This window comes from Gasterosteus aculeatus, chromosome Y (assembly GCF_964276395.1).
Source record: "Gasterosteus aculeatus chromosome Y, fGasAcu3.hap1.1, whole genome shotgun sequence".
Taxonomy (NCBI): domain Eukaryota; kingdom Metazoa; phylum Chordata; class Actinopteri; order Perciformes; family Gasterosteidae; genus Gasterosteus; species Gasterosteus aculeatus.
The window spans coordinates 2,807,770-2,827,327 of record NC_135709.1 but is presented as its reverse complement, the minus strand read 5'-3'; the positions used below and the strand labels follow the sequence as shown (position 1 = coordinate 2,827,327).

General features: G+C 46.8%; 3 protein-coding genes across 8 annotated transcripts in view; all 3 read right to left on the bottom strand.

Moving 5' to 3' along the window:
- LOC144382953 (zinc finger protein 423-like) overlaps nucleotides 1-1,865 on the bottom strand; it is an 87,890-nt gene extending 86,025 nt beyond the window's left edge. For 3 of the 5 annotated variants that reach the window (XM_078097279.1, XM_078097283.1, XM_078097280.1), the window contains exon 1: nucleotides 779-1,865. In XM_078097279.1, coding sequence (XP_077953405.1) covers nucleotides 779-818 — 40 coding nt within the window. In that variant the 5' untranslated portion in view covers nucleotides 819-1,865. The remainder of the gene's footprint in view (nucleotides 1-778) is intronic. The other 2 variants (XM_078097282.1, XM_078097281.1) reach the window with 2 other exon arrangements.
- LOC144391347 (uncharacterized) lies at nucleotides 874-6,803 on the bottom strand. Its single transcript, XM_078097966.1, has 2 exons — nucleotides 6,739-6,803; nucleotides 874-1,900 (listed from the first exon to the last, which is right to left on the bottom strand). The coding sequence occupies exons 1-2, from the start codon at nucleotides 6,801-6,803 to the stop codon at nucleotides 874-876; spliced, it is 1,092 nt and encodes a 363-aa protein (XP_077954092.1).
- A 4,603-nt stretch (nucleotides 6,804-11,406) lies between these two features.
- On the bottom strand, nucleotides 11,407-19,248 carry LOC120808585 (uncharacterized). Of its 2 annotated transcripts, none has more exons than XR_013454631.1 (9): nucleotides 18,830-19,175; nucleotides 18,556-18,642; nucleotides 17,900-17,973; nucleotides 17,448-17,571; nucleotides 15,454-15,653; nucleotides 13,619-13,869; nucleotides 13,337-13,504; nucleotides 12,767-13,012; nucleotides 11,407-12,570 (listed from the first exon to the last, which is right to left on the bottom strand). XR_013454631.1 is itself a non-coding variant. In XM_040161577.2 (9 exons), the coding sequence occupies exons 1-9, from the start codon at nucleotides 18,895-18,897 to the stop codon at nucleotides 12,533-12,535; spliced, it is 1,284 nt and encodes a 427-aa protein (XP_040017511.2). In that variant the 5' UTR covers nucleotides 18,898-19,248; the 3' UTR covers nucleotides 11,407-12,532. The 2 variants fall into 2 exon arrangements, 1 of the variants encoding a protein (XP_040017511.2); XM_040161577.2 differs by having other exon boundaries at nucleotides 13,591-13,869; nucleotides 18,830-19,248.
- Nucleotides 19,249-19,558: the final 310 nt, after the last annotated feature.

Genomic DNA, 19,558 nt, shown 5'->3' with positions numbered 1-19,558 from the left:
GAAGAAGAAGAAGAAGAAGAAGAAGAAGAAGAGAAGCCCTATGAGGTGGAGGAGGGGACCACATGCTCAGGCCTTCACGGGTCCACGAAGGAAACGTGGAGGCCAAGGCCACCACATGCCCCCCCCATGCAGGACGCACACTCACTGCCGTGAGCACCGCAGACACACACACAGACACAACAGTACCTGTAGCTTTTCAACAGAGGGATTTTAATACAGTTCAAACTTTTCTCGGACTCGGACAGATGAGGAAGAGGAGCCTCGGGAACCTGACATAACATCTGGGATCAAATACGGCCTTCTGAACTGCGGCTCCCTAGAAGTTTGGTGAATTTTAGAATGAAAACGTTGACTTTGTTATTTTGGTGGGAAGCAGCTAGTAGGTCAACCAACCAAAAGTACCGCACGAAAGCAAAAGGCCCCACAAGTCAACAACCCAGATCACCTTCACAACGAGTTGATTCAAAACGCCAACGCGCTGCGGTCAGTGAACGTCACACGTTCCCAGCTGGTGGAGGACGACATTAAACTGGACGCCAAACATTTGACTCCTTCGATCGACCTCCGTCGCACAATTAGCGCGCGCGCGCACGCGATTTGGAAAAGTAAGAGAGAAAGATTTACCTGCGCATTAAATAAACTACGCACCGGTGGTGATGAGCAGACGGGTGGCGGGTGTAAATCAAACCGGCTAACGAGCGCCGGGGAGCGGGTCACGTGACACCTCGGCTCCCGGGGGCGAGCAGCGGCGGCAGCGGACGCGGCGCACGTGACTCACCTTTGACGGCGCGCGGCTTGGCCTGCTTTCGCCTCGACATCGCCGGTCGCGGGGGAAAGCTCGTCCTCCGTGCGGTTTCAAATGTCCTTTATTCTCTAAATGTCCCTCCGTTCGGCTCGCCGCCGCCGGGCTCTCCGTCCTCCTCCGCCGCCTCCGCCGCCTGTTGCACTGCGGCAGCCGCGCCGCTTTCCGTGTGTCCGTGCGTGCGCGCGTCGGGTCGGTCGTCTCCCTCCGCAGGTACGCTTCTCTCGACTTCCTCCGGCCCCCGCGGACCGGGGAGGGGAGGGGAGGGGAGGGGGGCGCTGCGGAGAGGGAGGAGTGAGCGCGGCCGGTGACCGTCCAGGTGAAGCGAGGCGACGGGATGAGGGGGGCGGGATGTTCTCGGGGAAAAATTGCTCCCGATGAAACGAAACGTGGCTCCTCTTCTCGCGCGCGCTCCTCCAAGCTTCGTCCGTTGTTGTTTTTTTCTTGCTTTCTTCGTTTTTTAGTTTATCGTAACTATTTCGGTCTGTTCTGGGATTTTTATCATCCAGGAAAAAAAAAAGCGGCGCCGACCCCCCCCCCCCGACGAGGCGACCGGCCTCCCGCGCTCGCTCCCGTCCCCGCCGCGCTACACTCGGCGGCGCTGGCGGTCTGGCGGCATGGACGTTGCGCTCTTCCCCGGCATCTCCACCCCGCGCGGAACAGCCCGCTGCTTCTACAGCCCACGCGCTCCCTCGCCTTCTCCCTCTCTCTCTCTCTCTCTCTCTCTTTTTTTTTTGTTTGTTGTTGTTGTTGGTTAATACTACAAGGAGTTTTAATGGCAGCCCGATGCCTGTACCAGCCGAACCCCTCGCTAGCCTCTGTCTCCCTGCTTTTTCTTTGTCCTGACTCTGGCTACCAGTCTCCCTCCTCCTCCTCCTTCTCCTCCTCTGCCTGCCTCTGCTGGCGGGGCTGCGGCGCAGACACACATAATAAAGCCCAGGCAGGCAGCGCTTGGCTGGAAATGTAGCCGCGTCCCAGCAGGGGGATGTGAGAGAAGGGTCCCGGCGGGGGAGCGCTCTGATCCCGCAGGGAGCAGCTCGGCACAGCCCGGGTTGGCTGAGGCATGAGAGAGAGAGAGGGAGAGGGGGGCAGGCTGGGCTGACAGAGAGAGAGAGAGAGAGAGAGAGAGAGAGAGGGGCAAGCAGGGGGAGAGTTAGGCAACAGCGCCTACCAGTGGCCGACTGGCGCAACTGCAGCGGAGTCTGCGAGAGCCGAGCGGGGAAATGTGGATTTGGATTGGAGGTCAGGTGCGGAAGAGGCCCCGTGAATTTTATTAGTTTAGTGCCCCCTCCCCCCTCCCTCCCCCCCCTCCCTCGAAAGTGGCCCGGATGACCACGTCACCGGGCGCAGCCTACACATCTAATTGCATTACAGGTCATTTAGCCGAGGCTTTTATCCAAAGCCACATTTTTTTAACCCATGGCTTTTTTTTTTGCACTTTGCATTTTGGCCCCGGGGAGCAATTAGGGGTTAGGTGTCTTGCTCAGAGGAAATGGAGCAGCTGGGACTTGAACCACCCCTGCACCACGACGAAGGCCAGAGGTTTGTAATGTGCACTGCAAGCTGGGACCAACTATGTCTTTTACACACACACACACACACACACACACTCACTCAAAGCCAGGATCCCCAGAACAATACAAATGCCGGTGGTTGGATATACCACTTGTTATGAGTGGACAAAAACAAACAGCTTAACTGGCGACAGCAAGAATTGACGCGGCGTGAGACTTGAATTAAACTTTATTATTTGTAATTGTTGGTATAAAGGGAGAGAATGCGTTGCAATTCCAATGCATGGATTTACCCTGCAGTGGACAGCACCCCTACATAGAAACATATATTGAGAAGACTTAAAGACGTTATTCACCTTGAAATGCTCCCTGTCGCATGAGCGTTCGTCATTTCACTCGTTTGCGGCGGATTAATTTCTGCGGGACGGTTTCTGACAGGATTAGTTTAAGCCTTTTCATTAAGGCTGAGCAGAACCTGTCCGTGCAAAATGAACATTTTCCGCACTTCAGATCGAGACCACACGAAACGTCCGCTTCCCGTCCGGCCGTGAGCGCGCGACAAGCGCCGACCTTTGTGTGTCGCGGGGATGTGCCGTGCGGCCTTTGAAAACTGCTGAGACATTTCTTTAAAAGCCGCTGCCTCTTTCTATGCCGATTGGGACGTTTCGCCTCGAAGTAGAAAGCTTTTTTTTTTTTTCTCTCACATCGGAGGGGCCCCCTTTGGTCACAGTGAAAATAAACCGTTTGACTTACTGTATGAACATAATTCAATTAGCCACGCCAGTGTGTACATGCACGTGTGTGTCTCTGCTTGTGTGTGTGTGTGTGTCTTCGTCAAAGCTCCTTTTATGTCCAGTAAAGAAAAGAAGGACACGTCTGTGGACAATATAAGGCAGACAAAGAGGGGGGGGGAGAAAATGAAAATCACTGGCTGCTTTGTTCTTCACTCTCTGCTCCAACTGAGCGCTCTCTGACCGCAGCTGAGCTTTTCCATGTTGCCCCCCCCCCCACCCGCCACTCGCCCTCCCCCCCTGTCTCCCTCGCTGGTTGTCATGGATAAACTGGGTAAACGTGGAGCTCCCAGTGCTGACCAGCAGGACCACTGCCCTCGCCGGATAGGGCCTCCCCCCCCGTCCGCCCACGGAGAAACAGAGCAGCCTGTAAGATTCAACACCCCCCCTCCCTTTTGTCTCTTTCTGCCTCACCCTCCAACCTTCACCTCTCCCTCCCTGTGAAGTGAGTGCACGCCGGGGGACCTGTGTGTGTGTGTGCAATTCTATCCATGTGCGTGCGTGTGTGTGTGTGTGTGTGTGTGCGCTTGCACGTGCATAGCTGCCCCCGGTGTGACTGCCTCTGGCGTGGAGGGGCAAAAGCCCTCCCTCAGTGGGGGGTCCCCCCCCCCCTCTCCTCGTCTCTGCCGGTAAATACAAAGAGCGGGAGAGAGAAAATAAAGGCCCACATTACAAGCTCCTTAAGGGTCAAGGACAGGCCCCAGTCTGAAAGGCTTCTGAGAGGCATTGTTGAGTCACACAGCTCGCGATTACACCCTCTGTCATCTCCGCCGGGACGCGGTCTTCTTCTGTCTTTTTAACACGCAACGAGGGAGCTGAATAAGTCGGTCAACTGACGTGCGGTGGGATTTTTCAAGTGAGTTTGTGGCGTAAGAGCGTCATTAGAATAAACTTCCTTTGATTAACGTGTGTGTGTGTGTGTGTGTGTGCATAAATCATCATGTTTGAGTAAGTTGCCGAGCCCAAACCGTTTTATCAGATGCTCATGGGAGCTACAAGGCTAATAAACACCACGGAGTGCTTTTTATCTCGAGTCATATTTCCGCATTGACGGTGAATGTTTTTGCAGCAGCGTGGCGCCAAACTTCAAACCTCTTCGAGTGGCTCGAGTCTGATTCCCTTTAAAGACTCGTCTCATAGTTTTGCTTTATTTTCTTTTTCAGACAAGTAAGCCCGATTCACCCAATCCCACAAACGCACTGGAGAAAACAAATTAATATTCGCCAATATAGAATAGCGGGTTACTCAAAATCCACATCAGAACGACGAGTTTAAGCAAAACAAACAATCAGTGACTCTTTGGGGCGCCGCCTCATTTAAGGGTCAGTGTGCGTCAACAGAATCTCAGTTCCTCCACACGTTTGGGTCTGCGTGTGACCGGAGGCCTTCGGTGTGGGGGGGGGGGGGGGCCCAAACGCCATCGCTTTTCGCATGGTCGGATGACAAGTCAAAGAAGAACCTTTGCCGGGCGGGTTACAGTTTATACGTTTCTGGTTGCACTTTATGTGCATTGTCTTGGAAGAACTGCCTCCCAATATTTAAGTACCATATTTAGTGCTTTTCTAGAATCACATCCGTTTTCATTGACCCGCAAAGGGGAGGAGTCCACAAAAGCGCCTCGCGCCTTCCTATCGGCCTCTCAGGTACGAAAAAGCCCGGCGCCCCCCTGCAGGGAGCAGGTAGCAACGGTCCATTCTCCGCTCCCTCTGCACCTCAGCGCCGGCCCGCTGTGCTGCTTGCTAGCCCGCCGCTAGCGGATGGAGTTCATGTTGTATTCATGTAGCCTAAAGCGCACTCTCTCGCTCTCTCTCTCTTCTTCTATCCCACCCTCCCTCCCTGTCCTCCCTTTCTCTCCCCATCCCTGTCTTCTGCTGTGCTGAACTCTCGCCAGCGCCGCCAGCTCTGCCCTCTGCAAGACAACAACGTTCCATCTCGATGCTTGTGCCCTAGATATCGGCTATTTTTACATGGAATAATTAGACACATTACTGATTTAAATACTGCAACGCCAGATTCTTTTGTCTCCACTCGATGTGGGCTGGGTGCACGATGCCAAAAGTGGAAAGTGCGCGTGTTTTTGTGCGTGATTCATTTACGTAGTTGTGAGATCCGCTGTAGATTAACTGCCGTTTGTCATACAGGAGGTGTTTAGAAGTGCATTATTAAAAGGCATGTTGATCTTCTGCGTATGTTAAGAAATGTGTGTGCGTGTGTGTGCGTGTGTGTGTGTGTGTGTGTGTGTGTGTGTGGGCTGCATTCATTATCTGAGCCAAAGGTGAGAACATTCACCCTGCAGTGGCTAATGAATAAATCGTCAGTATGGAGACAGGAAAAAGATTTAAATAACTTTTAATATTTGTTTTGAGCATTTGTTAAACCGAGAGGTCTTTGCAGAGGTATTAGTGTGTGTGTGGGGGGAGAGAAAGAGAGACAGGGGGGAGGCTCACTGCCATAGAATGCCCGCTGTCTGAAATCTCTAAAGAAAACAAAACATGGCTGCAATGATGATGACGATGATGACGATGATACTTACGATGATACTAACCCATTTGTCTCCGAGGGCGATCACTATTTTAATTTTAGTGGTTGGTATAGATTTCACCGTAATGCCGCTGTTTGTGAAGATGATGATGACAATGATCACGATGAATAATGAATGTCCTTTAAATTAAACGGTGCTGGAAATGGTGGCCGGTCCCTTCGGAAATGTGGATCGGATTTCGTCTAAATTGATGAAAATGTTGTTCGGAATTAGATTTTGCTCTCACACAGTGAGCAACAGACAGACACTTCTGGCTCTTTGTCCACCACGTGTGACGTGCACTGGATGCGATGTGGAGATGTGGCCTGGGCCTCCAAACTACCGACGTGACCTTCGATGCACTGCGTTCTTCAGATGGGCCGTTTGTTTCCTCGCCAAAATCTCCATAGAACCACTACCGGTTTGCCTTCACACTGATGGAGATTTTGGGGGCTTGTTGATAATGTTTTTGGAAAAAAAAGACACATTTTTAGGAAAAAAAAAACATACCCAATATTATCTATCTCCGAGTGTCACTGAATGCAATTTAGTTTGTTAACGTCACAGCAATTCATCCACGTTTTTTAAAGATGAAAACATGGAGAACAAAGTGCAAAGACTTGTTATTGCTGTTCACTAAGCGAGGCTGTTGAAATGTTGAAGTGAAGCTAAAGTAATTAGAGAACATTGCATTTCTTTTGAACAAAGCACTGAGAAATAGTATACGCATGCATACAATGAGACGTGCGTGTGTGTGTGTGTGTGTGTGTGTGTGTGTGTGGCCTGCCTCGGCCACAAGAGGCTGCTAAAAAGAAACTGACAACGTGACCAGCACCAAATCTACATCTTTCCGCTCTCGTTCTTCCTTCAAATCCTCAGCTCTCATTGAGCGCTCGGCTCCGAACAAAGGCACGTTTTCCCCTCGACGATCTCTCACTGCAGGGAACCCCCCCCCCCCCCCCCCTCCACTTCCTAATTTCCCTCCATCGAAAAACAGAAAAGAGCCCCGCTAAAGAGCGTCATTAGTGCCAGGCCTTTTTTTTTTTTTTTTTTTTGTTCCTTGCTCTCGGAAGAAAGGCGAAAGTGTTATCTGTGGCGGACAAACTTCACCCAATTAAGATCCGGCGGGGCGCAGGGGGCTCGGCTCGGGACTCGGCTGCCGGCTTGCCAGCCATGGCACCAAGCCACCCAGCCAGCCAGCCAGCCAGCCAGCCAGCCAGCCAGCCAGCCCGGGAAGGCAGGCAACCAGGCAGCCAGTCAAACCAAACCGGCAGGAAGCCGCGCCGGGCCGCCTACTGCGGCACGCCCCGCAGCCTTGGCGGTTGGACTGACCGGCGCTGTGAGAGGTGTGGCCTGTCGGGCCGGCGGCCTTGTTCGGTAACCGGTCGCAGAACTTTATGAACCAGATGCCGTTTTTTTTTACCACGCCAACGGTTTGCAGGAAGAAGGCAGATTAAGATGGAACGCAAATATGTCATTACTATTGTTACTCTCCAATAAAGATATTTTTGCTCTTTATCTCCAGTTTTCTTATTACTCATAAAAAGGTCAAATCAAAGCAGCATTAATCTTCAGCACCCATATGGAGCGTGTTGTGGCTTTGCGCTACATGTATAATCACGTGTACTATACGTGGGTTTTCTAAATCCATACAAATGCACGGGGACGAGGATGCAGTACAAATCACGCACCTGTCAGGCATGAACAAACAATCACAGAACTGCGTCGTAGCGACAGTCAAACACAATCGAGCACAGAGTGCACGTAGATCATCAACAAATAGATTTTTAAATGATGCGTTTAAATGTCTCTTAAAAGACTTTTTTTCGGTCGCTGTGATCAACACTCCTTTCCGTTCAATTTCTTGGTAGATGATCGGGAGGCAAACAGTGGAAACCAAGCACGTAACAGAGCAATCAGCCACCATCTTTTACTTTTCAGAGGCTATTGAGACTTGGCATCCCCGCGAATGATTAGCTGATAATGTTGCTGCTTTTTAAATTCAGCTGCACCGGCATCAGACAGACATCTAGTTCACCTGCGTAACCGCGTGAAAACGGAAAGTTGAATCGAATAAATGTCCGATAGCAGAGGGTTCGTCATCGAATCTATTTGTGAGATAAAAGCAACACTGGGTCACTGTTCACATCAGCAACACGAATATTAAGATAACTCACAGTAATTACTTCACTCTTTTAAGGACTAAACCAGAAGAAAAAAAGTTAGAAATGTGATTGCAGTCCTGAGCAAATGGAATAACGGAGTGTTTTCCACGTTGAATGAGTAAAAAACAAAGCTTTCAAATGAGTTCTCATTTCCCTTAGTGTTAATTTAGCATAATAACTAAACGTAGCTCTCTTATTTTGTTTGTTTTGTAGTTGTGACCTCTGTGTACTTTTGACTGTAACTCATTTAAGGTCCTTCCACTGACGATCGCTTCTCCTTGACGCGACAGACGCGCGTCGCAATGGTGTCTCTTCTCGAAAAAGATGATTTGCAAACAAACCGCAGGACAAAAGAACTCCTTGTCGAATGCAAATGCAGAATGAGACAGAGACATCATCACACACACACACAGACACACACAGACACACACACACACACACACGTGTACGCACCAGCGCAGCGGCATATTTTTCAAAAATCATCAAACCTTCTTCGCCTGGTGCCACACCTCATGCTGGCACACACGCAAACACGCTCACCCCGCGATCCGGGCACCAGTGCCAGATACACACCCCAGCAGCCAAAGATGTTGATAATTAGAGCCTTGTTATTGGGAGGTGTTAGCACAACAATTAACACCCCAATGCGTGTGTGTGTGTGTGTGTGTGTGTGCACGTGTGTGATGGTGTCTGCGTGGTAACATTATGGAATGCACACACACACACACACACACACACACACACACAGACTCTCACACATGCGGTGAGCGTTCTGTGCAACAATGAAACAGTTTCCCAATTTGACGAAGTTCCTGTGAATTCTGACACAAATAGTTGGAGTGATAGATTCTGATTGGTGGAGGTTTCGCAGTGGGGAGGATGGAGGGTGCAGTGAGGTAAAAGGAGATGAGGAGACAGGAGAGACGAGGAGACGAGGAGGCAGAAGGAAATTAGCGTTTAATAAAAAAATCGAAAAGAAAAAAACGGTTGTTTCCTCTTTCTGTTTTAATGAATCCAGGTTTGGACAAAGGCAACGCAAATGGAAAATAAATGACTTAACTTAAGAGAGACAAGGAGGCGGAGAACGACGGAAGAAGAGGGTGCAGACGGGAGGAACGTTGTGAAGGAGACGATGAGAAGGACATAACATATTTGGGTATTTTTGGGTCCCAAATCTTTCCTTTCCCCTTGTTCGTTGCATATTTTTAGAACAGTGGTTATTTAAGAATCAAATATAAATCCATGAACAACTCTCATTATTTTATTGACATACTGCTTTTCTTCTCCCCCGGTGGAGGTTTTCCATTCAATGAAGAATTTAGTAAATTTGCCCGGAGAAAACAACCGTGTGACTATTCATCATTTTGGTGATTGAAAAAGCAGAAATAATGAACCATCATTTTCCTAAGTGTGGCATTTAAGCTCTTTCCTGATTAATAGCATCAATAATCAGCCGAATAATGAGGCTTTTTAAGAAACTGGGCCTTTAACTTTAAAGATACGGGGGGAAACATTGGAGAATTGTAAGAGGGTCCACAAGCTTGTGACGCCATGTGTATTTATATCTCTAGGTGAAGAATCTGTTTTTTGAAAACAATTGAAAATGCACTTATATTAAATTTAATAAAGTGCAGCCAAACTTTTGACTGTAGTGTATTTTTGTGATATGAATTTGAGATACTTGAACACCAACGTATGATGCTTTTGTTCTAACCAAGATTCTCTATCGCACACAGTGTCCAATCAGGGCTAGAAAGAGATGTGTGTGTGTGTGTGTGTGTGTGTGTGTGTGTGTGTGTGTGTGTGTGTGTGTGTGTGGGCTTGTGTAATGAGGTGGAGACAGTTGTCCATTACTTCCTGAGTTGATGGGCTCCTCGCAGCAGTGTGTCCACAGCTGGATGAGAGGAGGAGGAACCAACAGGAGGAGAACATCACACACACACACACACACACATATATTCCCCGTCTGTGTGTTTGCAATTAGATCAACAAAACTTTATTTATTTTTTAAGCAGTTTTCTAAGACGTTCTTTCTTGCCTTAATGCAGAAAAAGGAAGGAAGGAACTGTGGAAAACATTTAACAAGTTTAATACATCTTTGTCATCACGACAGTAGACATTTAAATTGCATCTCTGTTCTTTGGGAATAAAACAAAATGGGCGAAATAGATTCATACATTCTGAAATATTTGTTTACATTTGAATGATTTTTATTTATTTAATTGATTTAAAAGAGTAAGATGCTATTGAATGAACCTTTTTGAGTAGAGTAGGGACTACTGCTTGGCTCACCTCACACTACGTGGATATTTAGCCTGTATTTGGCCCTTCTTTGTCTTTCCAACCAAACTAACGTGCAGTTACCCCAAAAATCGGATGCCCCATGTTTAAACGCACACAATTCAGAATGATCAGCTGGGAGTGTTTTATCCTGCAAGATTGCACAAACTTCCCAAGTCTCGTTTTTTTCAAAAAACAAACAAACATTAAAAGATGTATTTATTATTATTATATAGATCATTTGAAAGGGATTTACTACATAAAATAATTAAAAATACAAGGAATAACCTGCTTGTGTTCAACATTTTGTAAGTCTTTATCTGTAATTCAATCTTTGCCAGCATGAGGAGCAAGAAGCGCAGTGAGACTGAAAAGAAACGGTATGAGCTGAGGACGCGAGGGCACAAACCTTTAGATTTCTACATTTCTTCCCTCTAAACTGTATTCACCGTCATTTTTCACTCGTCCGATAGTTAAAAATATTTAAAAATAAAGTGCACTAACGTTATTCTCTTATTTTATACTAACCCATAGCATGAGCATTTTATTTTATTTGATTACTTGTGCACTGCTGTCTTGTTGTCACGCACCAACCGCCAAATTCCTTGTATGTTTGACATATTTCGGCAATAAATGTTTCCTGATTCCTGATTATTGTGGCGCATGCCAGTAAAATAGAAGGTGGACGTCGCCATCTAGTGTATCAAATCCGTAACGTCACCACTGTTTATTTAGCCATCAAACAATAGGAGGGGAAACCGGCTCCATGGTGTTACAAACACACTTCTTATTAATAAAAAAACAATAAAGCATGTTTGCCTAAAACCTCAGAGGATCGCTGTGACGGTTTGCCGGGTGTTTTCACAAACTGCTCTTTGTAGATGTGTGACGGCATCGGTTCCATCATTTTTGGTTCATTTGAATTGGTTCAATGAATCAAATAAATTAAACAAATAAATAAATGATTGTTTATTTATGACTGTAATTACAGTAGGAAAAACGCATTTGTCAACTAAATAGGCTGCACGTATTACTGAGTAATTTTGAACAGTTCAAAATATAACTGTAAAAATATAACATTTTTTTTCCTTTTAGAGCTCCAACAATATTGGGAAGAATGTGAAAAACCTAAACAAGGCCTTTTGACTGAAAACATTTGTTATCCATAATGGTCTAAATATTCATGTGAAGATGGAATATGCAATTTATTATATATAAACAAATTGCAGACTTTTCACATTGAAACACTGAAAATCCCTCAAGATGAATTGCGATTCAGAGATGTAGAATCAGTCGGTAAAGAGTGCGTGAACCAAAGAACACAAAACAGGGAAACATTTAAGTAGGTTTTCTTTAAAAATAGAAGCACCACACATGTTGAATATTAATACTGAAGCACATCACAGAAAACTAATACAAAGCCCAAACGTGAACATACTGTACATGTTTACAAGGCAAGAGGATTCAAACATCACTTGAACACGCAGAAGAAGGCCGAAAGCAACACAACGCCTTCTTGCCCGATTTCAAAACAGGGGATCTGCAACACTTGAAGGGTTTCCACAGCGTAATCCCTTTACAACACGTTTTTAAAAGGATTTCTCAGGTCGAGGTAACAAACACAAGTGCTCGGGGAAAAACTAGCGGTGACCCGCTGCGGATTTACAGCGACGTCATAACGTGTTGCAAGTGAGTGTGAACGACCAAGATCAGATTAATCTGCAGTTTCAGCCGACGGGTAAAAAGTTCTGAAAACAAACAGAGCACGGCTTCGATTTTTAGCTGTTTGAGACCCAATATCTTTTCACTTTGATTTCCATAAATCCGTGACATGTCATCTTGGGACTTATCGGGTACGGCGATCACACGTCACAGACAAACATCACAAGCGACCTCTTGTGACACGTGCTGAGCCGCTCACGCACCCGTTAGGGAATCGAGATAAACTCCTTTCCTTAACTCCAACTACCATCTCGAACCACAGGTAGGCTACTTATTATATGCATTATGTACAGAAAAACGAAAACGGTTGATTACCCAGCTGAACATTGGTATCCAGGACATTTTGTGAATGAAGCAACTCCAACTAGATGTTCGGCGTTTGTCCTGAGCCGCTGGTCACCATCGTCAAAACCAATATTACCAAATAAGAGCTGAAAACTAGAAATAGGGAAAGACGTTTTATTTTACTTTATACTTTACGTTATAAAGAAAAAGAGCAGTAACAACAGAGAGACCTGGGAAAAGATAGTTAATGTCCTCCTTTACCAATCCGCCGCAAAGATATACATCATTTCACATTAACTACCATCTGTTTTTTACTCAAACAATTGAAAGATTTTAAGAGTCTTCTGTTCTTGAGTTAGCTGAAATGTCCAAAACTCAAAACAAAAATTCTGGCACTTGAAGCCTGCATTTGTAATAGTGTGTGTGTGTGTGTGTGTGTGTGTGTGTGTGTGTTAGTGTCGCGGGCCACCCGGTCTTGGGAGAAGGGCACCTAATCAAAGGGTCACAGGGGAATAAATGAATCACATGTAAAACAGGGTTAATTCACTAGAATCAATTGCTGTTAATTAGGTGTTTATCTGCAGTATTTGGATTTAATTCTGTTTTTCTGTGTACATTTATACACATTATTTTACAGAAGGAAAAAAGAAAAATGCATATCCAAAAAAAAAGGAGAAGTGACCCACCTGGAGAAGCGAGAAGCGGAGGGCGGGCACCCTTCAAAGAAGGCGGGGCTACTCTATTAAGGAGCGGGCCTCTGGGGCCCGGATGGTATAGAGGGGGGTGATGGAGTAAGGGTCCACGGGACAAGGAAGGGACCCCGTAAGGGTTGTGTGCGGACTGTGGGCCTCGAGACGAAGAAGCCCCCAACGATAGACCCGGGGGCCGATGCAAGGACAACAGAGGAGGAGGTTTGGTTTTGGGATATGATCCTTAAAAAAAAAGAAAGAAAGAAAGACAGGAGATTACAGGACATGGCGATGGGAAGCACCACACATACATGTGATAGATGCAGATGAAAATGAGAAGTTATGCGTCACAAGTCCAATCAGACACTACACTGAATCCCAACACGAGACACACAACAAATTGTTTTAGATCAGCGATACGACTAAAAAGGCAAAGTCCATTTAGAGGCAAGCGGCTGCATGAAAATAGAGCGTTCTACTTAAAAACCCCGGGGGAGGATTCCATTGTTTTGAGCCTGGTTGCTACGCCGCTACATAAAAGACCCCTTTTCAACTGTGCAGCCAAACCTGGTGAGGGCAAGAGGGGAGCCGGGGCCAGAGCGTGGTCCATCAAGGACCCGCCGGCGTCCGCCGCGGACTGGGGCTGGGGTGGCCCGGGTGGCGTGGGGAGCAGGGGAGGCGGTTTCCCCAGCCCCGGAGGCAACATGTTCCCTCTCTGCCCCTCCGTGTTGGATACTGCGGACGGAAACGTCAAAAAAAAAAAAAAAAAGGTCACGGCGGCGCCGAGAGGATTCGACCGGTTTGACCGGCGGGCCGCCCACCTTGCGTGTGGTCCTGCCGCGAACGCACGTATTCCGAGAGGCTCTGCAGCTCCTCGGGGTAGAGGTGCACCCCTTCCGCCAACAGGAGGAGGAGCTGGCGGGTCTCGGAGGGGATCGCGTGGCGCTCCATCTTCTCCCGCTCCAGGAAGTCATCCAGCAGCTGGGACGCCTGCGCCGCACTGTCCGCCGGGTCCTTGGGCGGGCGCTCTTTGGCGCGTCTGCGACCGTACTCTGCCGCCACAAAGTCCATGGCCTGGTCTTTGGGCATGTTGCGGTGGACTGCAGGGGACGGAACGTTAACGGTGAAGTGTCAGGGGGGCGGGGGGGCTGACGGGGGACAGAAGTAAGAACAACAAAGCCGTAGGAATGCGGGTAAACTCATGTGGTCTCGTACTAAGGCTGACCCAAATGCTTCGAAGCTTCGACCGTTGCCGCGGTAACCGATGTCCAAATAAGTATCCTTGTTGTTTTTTTATAAAAGCCAATTGTACTACCTAGTAATGAATAACAATTCCACATTGTTCGTTATGGATTAAAATGAATTATTCTGAGTATTGTCAAAGAGTTCAGACTGCTTGTTGTGTGTGTGTGTGTGTGTGTGTGCGCGCATTGAAAAGCTTGATTTTGGGCTTCACAGATTATGGTCGATCCATTCAGTCATTTGTTCATCAGGACCGACCGTGTGTGTCATTGTTGCACTAATTTGTAGTGATCAATCCTTAAAGTGCATTCTTTCGTCTTCATCTTGCGTTGATAAAGTAAAAGTGCAGTTTACATCTGACACCTTGTCACTCCGCCTCCGTTCTAAAGCACCCGTCGAAGCTTCGAATGCGGCCGACGTTCCTCGCTGGAGCGTCAGAGCCCCAAATGTAGTCTTTGGGGCAGCCATAGTTCCTCACTGGTTGCACACGGACGTCTAAATTTGTTTTAATGTGGTGTCAGCAGATTTAACGGATACTTTTGCCCTTTTGAGTGGAATTATAGAATGCAAGTTGTGCTTCTTTGGGGGAGAGGAGAGGGAATCGGGTTGGATTTGGTAACCTGTGTGTGACAATGACCAGTAACTTTAGTTCTGGCTGCATTATGTTCCTGGACCTAGAATGCACAACACTTATTTTCCAATGCATTCAGACATGTGACACAAATGAGAGAATTAACGTTTAACGATTTGGCCATTTGCATTATTCGGTGTGATTAACAACTAACTTTATTACATTTTCAGCACATGCATTGATTTGTGATTGTTTTTGTTGTGAAGAATGTATTTTGGCTTTTTCTTTTTTTTTTTTTAACTACATTTTGTATAAAAACATCCCTTTGTGCAGTTGTATGTCCTTTTAAATAATGCATATTAGTCAGTTGCGTTATGCTTATTTCTTTTGTGCATTTAAAACGTCGTTGTGGGGCTTCCAATGTGTCACATGTTGCTTCATTAATTAAAGACACGTATTACTGTGGCAACGTATGTTTCTGAAGTGGAACCACCCCGATGTTATACAAGTTAGATCCTTTTGGGCTTTTCTCAGTTTGTCAAGTAGAATTGTTATGTAATGTCGGCGTGTATTACAGTGGCAGCATGTGGATGATGAGCTATCAACGTATATTTTGAATGAATGATGCGGATATTTGATGGACTTGGAAAGCTAAAAGTCTGCATTCAACTGCAGAAGATCTCCAAGTGTACTTGATGGTGTTTTAAATGAGTTTTTTCTGTGTCATTATTATGCTGACTCTGTACTTGGGATTGGTCTGCGTTAGAATCCAAGTGAAGCGTGAGCTGTAACAGGCCGGGGAAAAGGGGTGGGAGGGTTGTCACTGGGGTGGTTTTGGCTAAGCTCGAAGGAATGAGGGGCACGGACTTACTTTTGAGGGATTCTGAGAATATGATAACAGTGCAGGAGGACAGAACTACGTTTGTCTGCTCCACCAGAATACATAACGGGGAGCCGTCTGCTCGGACGTCCTGCAGAGCTCGTGTCAGGCCCGATTCCGCCTGAAGGTAGAGCATTTCCACTGACAGGCCACGCTCCTGCAAGCAGAGGCTTAGCGATTTGGGGTAATCCCTTTGAGAGGAAGACAAAACACTTTGTTAACTTGACATGTCGGTATTAAAGTGAGCTCAGCTTGCATATAGAGAAACCTACAGGATCTATCGGAGAGGAACAGAAGGTTATTTCTCGATGTATAACGTGCTTTACCAACAGACAGGTCAACGAGACTCATCATTCCTTTTGTGTGGTGAAATCCGTGTGTATGGATCCTTAAATTAGACCGCGTGATGTGGAGCAAAACATGTTTTGGGCTCGCTCGTGGATGCATTTAGTGTTTGTAGCAAGTATGTGTTTAGGTAACATCATGTAAAAAGAGAGGGTTTTTACTCATGTAGAAGACTTGAGTGAATGTTGTTTGGAATTTGCAAAGAATGCTTTTTTTGTGGGGGGGGTTTTCCACCACCAAACAACTGCACTAGCAGCTATTGACAGCTTGCAACTCTGTCGAAGGACGGCGTCAGACGCCTCCGTGGGTGAATGTCTGGATGTGGCGGCGCTTTGGCTGCGTGTGACACGATGGTGAAGCGCCAAACGGTAAATGTTGGGCTTTCACATTAGTCCCCAGTTCAGGTGCAGGTGTACGTGTAGTCGCGCCTCCTCCGAAAGAGGAGCAGGCAAAGCCCTTCTCCCAAACACCGGGGGAAAGAAAAAAAAAAAAATGTAATGAGCCGCATCTGCTCGCCGCGATCACACTAGCAGTTGCTCTGCACACAGCGCAGCAGCAGCCAACGGGACAGAGGGAGACTTTCATGTTGCACGTGTGATTTGAGATGTGTTTTTGTTGTGTGTGACATCGGAATTCAATGTTAATGCAAAGCATCAAAGCAAACAGCAGAGCTGCCTTTTTAATTTACTGGGGTTTTAGGTTTTATATTCAAAAACAGGTTTTCAAAAAAAAAAAAAAAAAAAAAAATTGAAACAGGGTATAAAGTAATGAGCTAATGTTGTGGGTAGCAAATATGTGCTTTAACCAGAACTGAGATATCCATATCTGACATTTAATCTCTAAATCAAAACGATGTGTTCTTTAAAAAAAAAAAAAAAAAAAAAAAATTAACACAACTTGATAAAAAGAAGAAAAAAAAAAAGTGTTTGTCGTGGTTAAAAAGGTATAACGAACAGTTGCTCTGGACCGGATTCATGATCAGGACGGGCCTGCTGACTCCAGACTCGTCTCATGATCAGCAGCATAGCAGGCGCCGCCGCCATTTGTACTTCCAAGTAGGTCGGCTGGCTACTTAACTACTGTAGCTGTGCCGCAACATGGACGCAGACGGTTACTGAATCCGGTTTGGCTTCACACTTGCCATTTGCGCGAGAGTGTCTTGCGTGCATATATTGTGGATGTTACATTTAACAGCGAGAGTAAATGTTTTGTGCACTTCTACCAGTCATTTGGAGAAGTAGAGCGGTCTTGTGTTGGGGTAGCAAGCCGCCGGTATGCAACATCTGGAACCTTTAAGTGCGTGACGTTGTTTTGAGAGAACGTGTGATCCAAGTCAAGTTTCACGTACATCTACTGCACAGTGGACAGAAAACGTTGGGGGGGGAATGGGGATTGTTCTTGCTATCGTTGGAGGAATAAATATCAAAACATTACAATGTGCAATCATTCATGGGTGTGGACTTGGATTTCAACGCCTCCGACGTACAATCCGGGGAATTTAGAGCGCGGTAAAGTAAAAAGGTGAACAAAGCTTTTGAACTAAAGCAATGAAATCAGCAATCTAGTGCAAACCCCTAGAAGCAAAAGCTCATTTCTACCTGCAGTGCTTGTTGGTCTGATTTGAATAAGCGAGCACTCACAGGCACTGGTTGGTAACGGAGAGGACCACGCAGTCGGCCGGCCTCCTCTCCTCCTGCACCTGTCTGTAGAACTTCTGATACAGCGCTTTACGCCGGTCAGCTGGGGTGCAGCCGTCTGGCTTGGCTGGTGGTTGAGAAGGAATGAAGGGGAAGTAAAAGGGGGAGAAAAGGGGGAAGAGAACAGAGATGCGAGATAAAAAGAGGTTTGGTTCATTTGAAATCCACATAAACGATGCCAATGAAAATGGCCATTGGACCCCGGCATGAGATGAGTTTATTCCAAACGCAAAGGAATGGGATACACTGAAGAAATGGGAGTTTCATTTTATTTAAGATATTTAAGAAGATTTGTATTCGTTACAAAAGAAGGGTGTGTTGATGTGCAAGGAACTGAGCATAATACAAAAAGTTGCAACGTTGTGACTGTGCTTTTAGAACACAGATATCCTCACCATTTGGCGGGTGCTTGTACCCCTCGTACTTCACGCCTCCACTGTAGTTTTGGATTTGCTCTAGTTCTTCGTAACTGAAAGAGAAGCAGGGAAACAGGTGACCACACGATGGGAGGCATCATAACCAACCAAAGACACTTTCTTAAATCATCCAAAGTAACTTACAAAGAACCCGGGTGTAATTTACTGCTAATTGCATCGCAGTTGGGATGAATCGATTTACAGTGCCGATAAAGACGCCGTATCTTTCTGGACTGGATGTTGGCGACGACGGGGGCAAAACCCAAATCAGTTTTATGTTTATATATGTTATTTTATTTTTATTCCTCTGCAAGTTTGGACACATTTGTTGCTTCAATTTAATAAAAGGTTAACATTTGAATAGTAATTCCTATCCCAATAAAAAAAAAAAAAAGTGAAAAACTTTCCGGTCTATTACTGTCTTCTAACGTTAGTTGATGTGGATGGTTCTTCTCTCCAAAACACCACCTGTGGCGCACGAGCACGCAGCTGCTGAAAGATGCAGGTTAACCCACTTTGACTAAGAACCAGGCCCCAGCTATCCCGGGCCAACTGATGCCACAATAACCCAACCAATCTGAACTGTTGATCCAAAACAAGGACGGATCAGCTGGCGGCGGACAGGTGACGTGTACCTGTCCAGGACATCCTTGAGCTCCTCGGTCCGGTCCTCTCGGCTCGGGTACGGCGCTGCTCTCCGGAACAGGCGCAGCTGTTGAGCACTGCGCAACACACATGTGTGGAGGGGAGATAGAGACCTTTAAAACGTGCGGACAACCGGCCGGAAAAAGGTTGCGAATCGGTTCTGTAGAACCCACGCTGCCCCCCCCCCGCCCCCCACCACCGACCCCGCGGCCGCTAGCTAGCATGCCCCGCTGCTAATGCTAAGCTGGCCCCGGCTCGGCTTACCTTCCGTTGGGGTTCGCGTTGGCCGTCGGCCGCCGGGAAGCCGCGGAGGATTTCGCCCAAGACGACATGTTTAATCCGCGCCGCAACTTCGCCCTATTAAAGCCCCGTGTCCTCCACCGAGAAGAGGAAGAAGGTGTTTGCCAACGTTACTCCAACGCCAGTTATTACAAGCCTCCTTGTATTTGGGTGGTGGTGGTGGTGGTGGTGGTGCAGCTCTTCTTCCGGCGGTTAACTCTTCGCTTCACAGTTGACGGTTCGAGTATTTACCGCCGCCTGCTGGACAAAGACAGTTAATGCCTTTTTTTCTCGCATGGATCCTACATGTCGGCATCCACACGACGCGCCTCTGCGAACCATACAAAACACATACGTGAAAAGGTAGTTTGTTGTTATCCGGATTGCCTGAGTTTAATGGGAGTGGGGTAATACGTAAAAAGGGAACAGTCCATGTATGCCCAAATACAGCGATTTTGGCAACCTGGTCAGCTGTTCAGCTCTGGGCAAAATAACTTTCATAAGAGTCAAATAAAATCACATTTTTTTCAATTCAATATTTTTTTACAGCCGAGGATTTACAATCAAATCACCTAAATGATTCCTACAGTGAGAGTGGTCAGTAGATTAATGTTGGAAAATGACTACCTAATGCAAATAACAGCAGCATTGGATTTAACAAAAACCTCTCATTTTTGAGGTGATGAATGTTGTTATTTTATATACATGTTTGCA

Excerpts from the sequence above, each read along its gene's own strand:
- LOC120808585 (XM_040161577.2), bottom strand. The coding sequence starts at position 18,897 with ATGTCGTCTTGGGCGAAATCCTCCGCGGCTTCCCGGCGGCCGACGGCC. Across the intron at positions 17,572-17,899 it reads GTACAAGCACCCGCCAAATG|CCAAGCCAGACGGCTGCACC; the intron begins GTGAGGATATCT and ends CTCAACCACCAG. Across the intron at positions 15,654-17,447 it reads TCCGTTACCAACCAGTGCCT|GGATTACCCCAAATCGCTAA; the intron begins GTGAGTGCTCGC and ends TTCCTCTCAAAG.
- LOC144391347 (XM_078097966.1), bottom strand. The coding sequence starts at position 6,803 with ATGGCTGGCAAGCCGGCAGCCGAGTCCCGAGCCGAGCCCCCTGCGCCC. Across the intron at positions 1,901-6,738 it reads CCCCGCCGGATCTTAATTGG|CCCAGCCTGCCCCCCTCTCC; the intron begins GTGAAGTTTGTC and ends TCTCTCTGTCAG.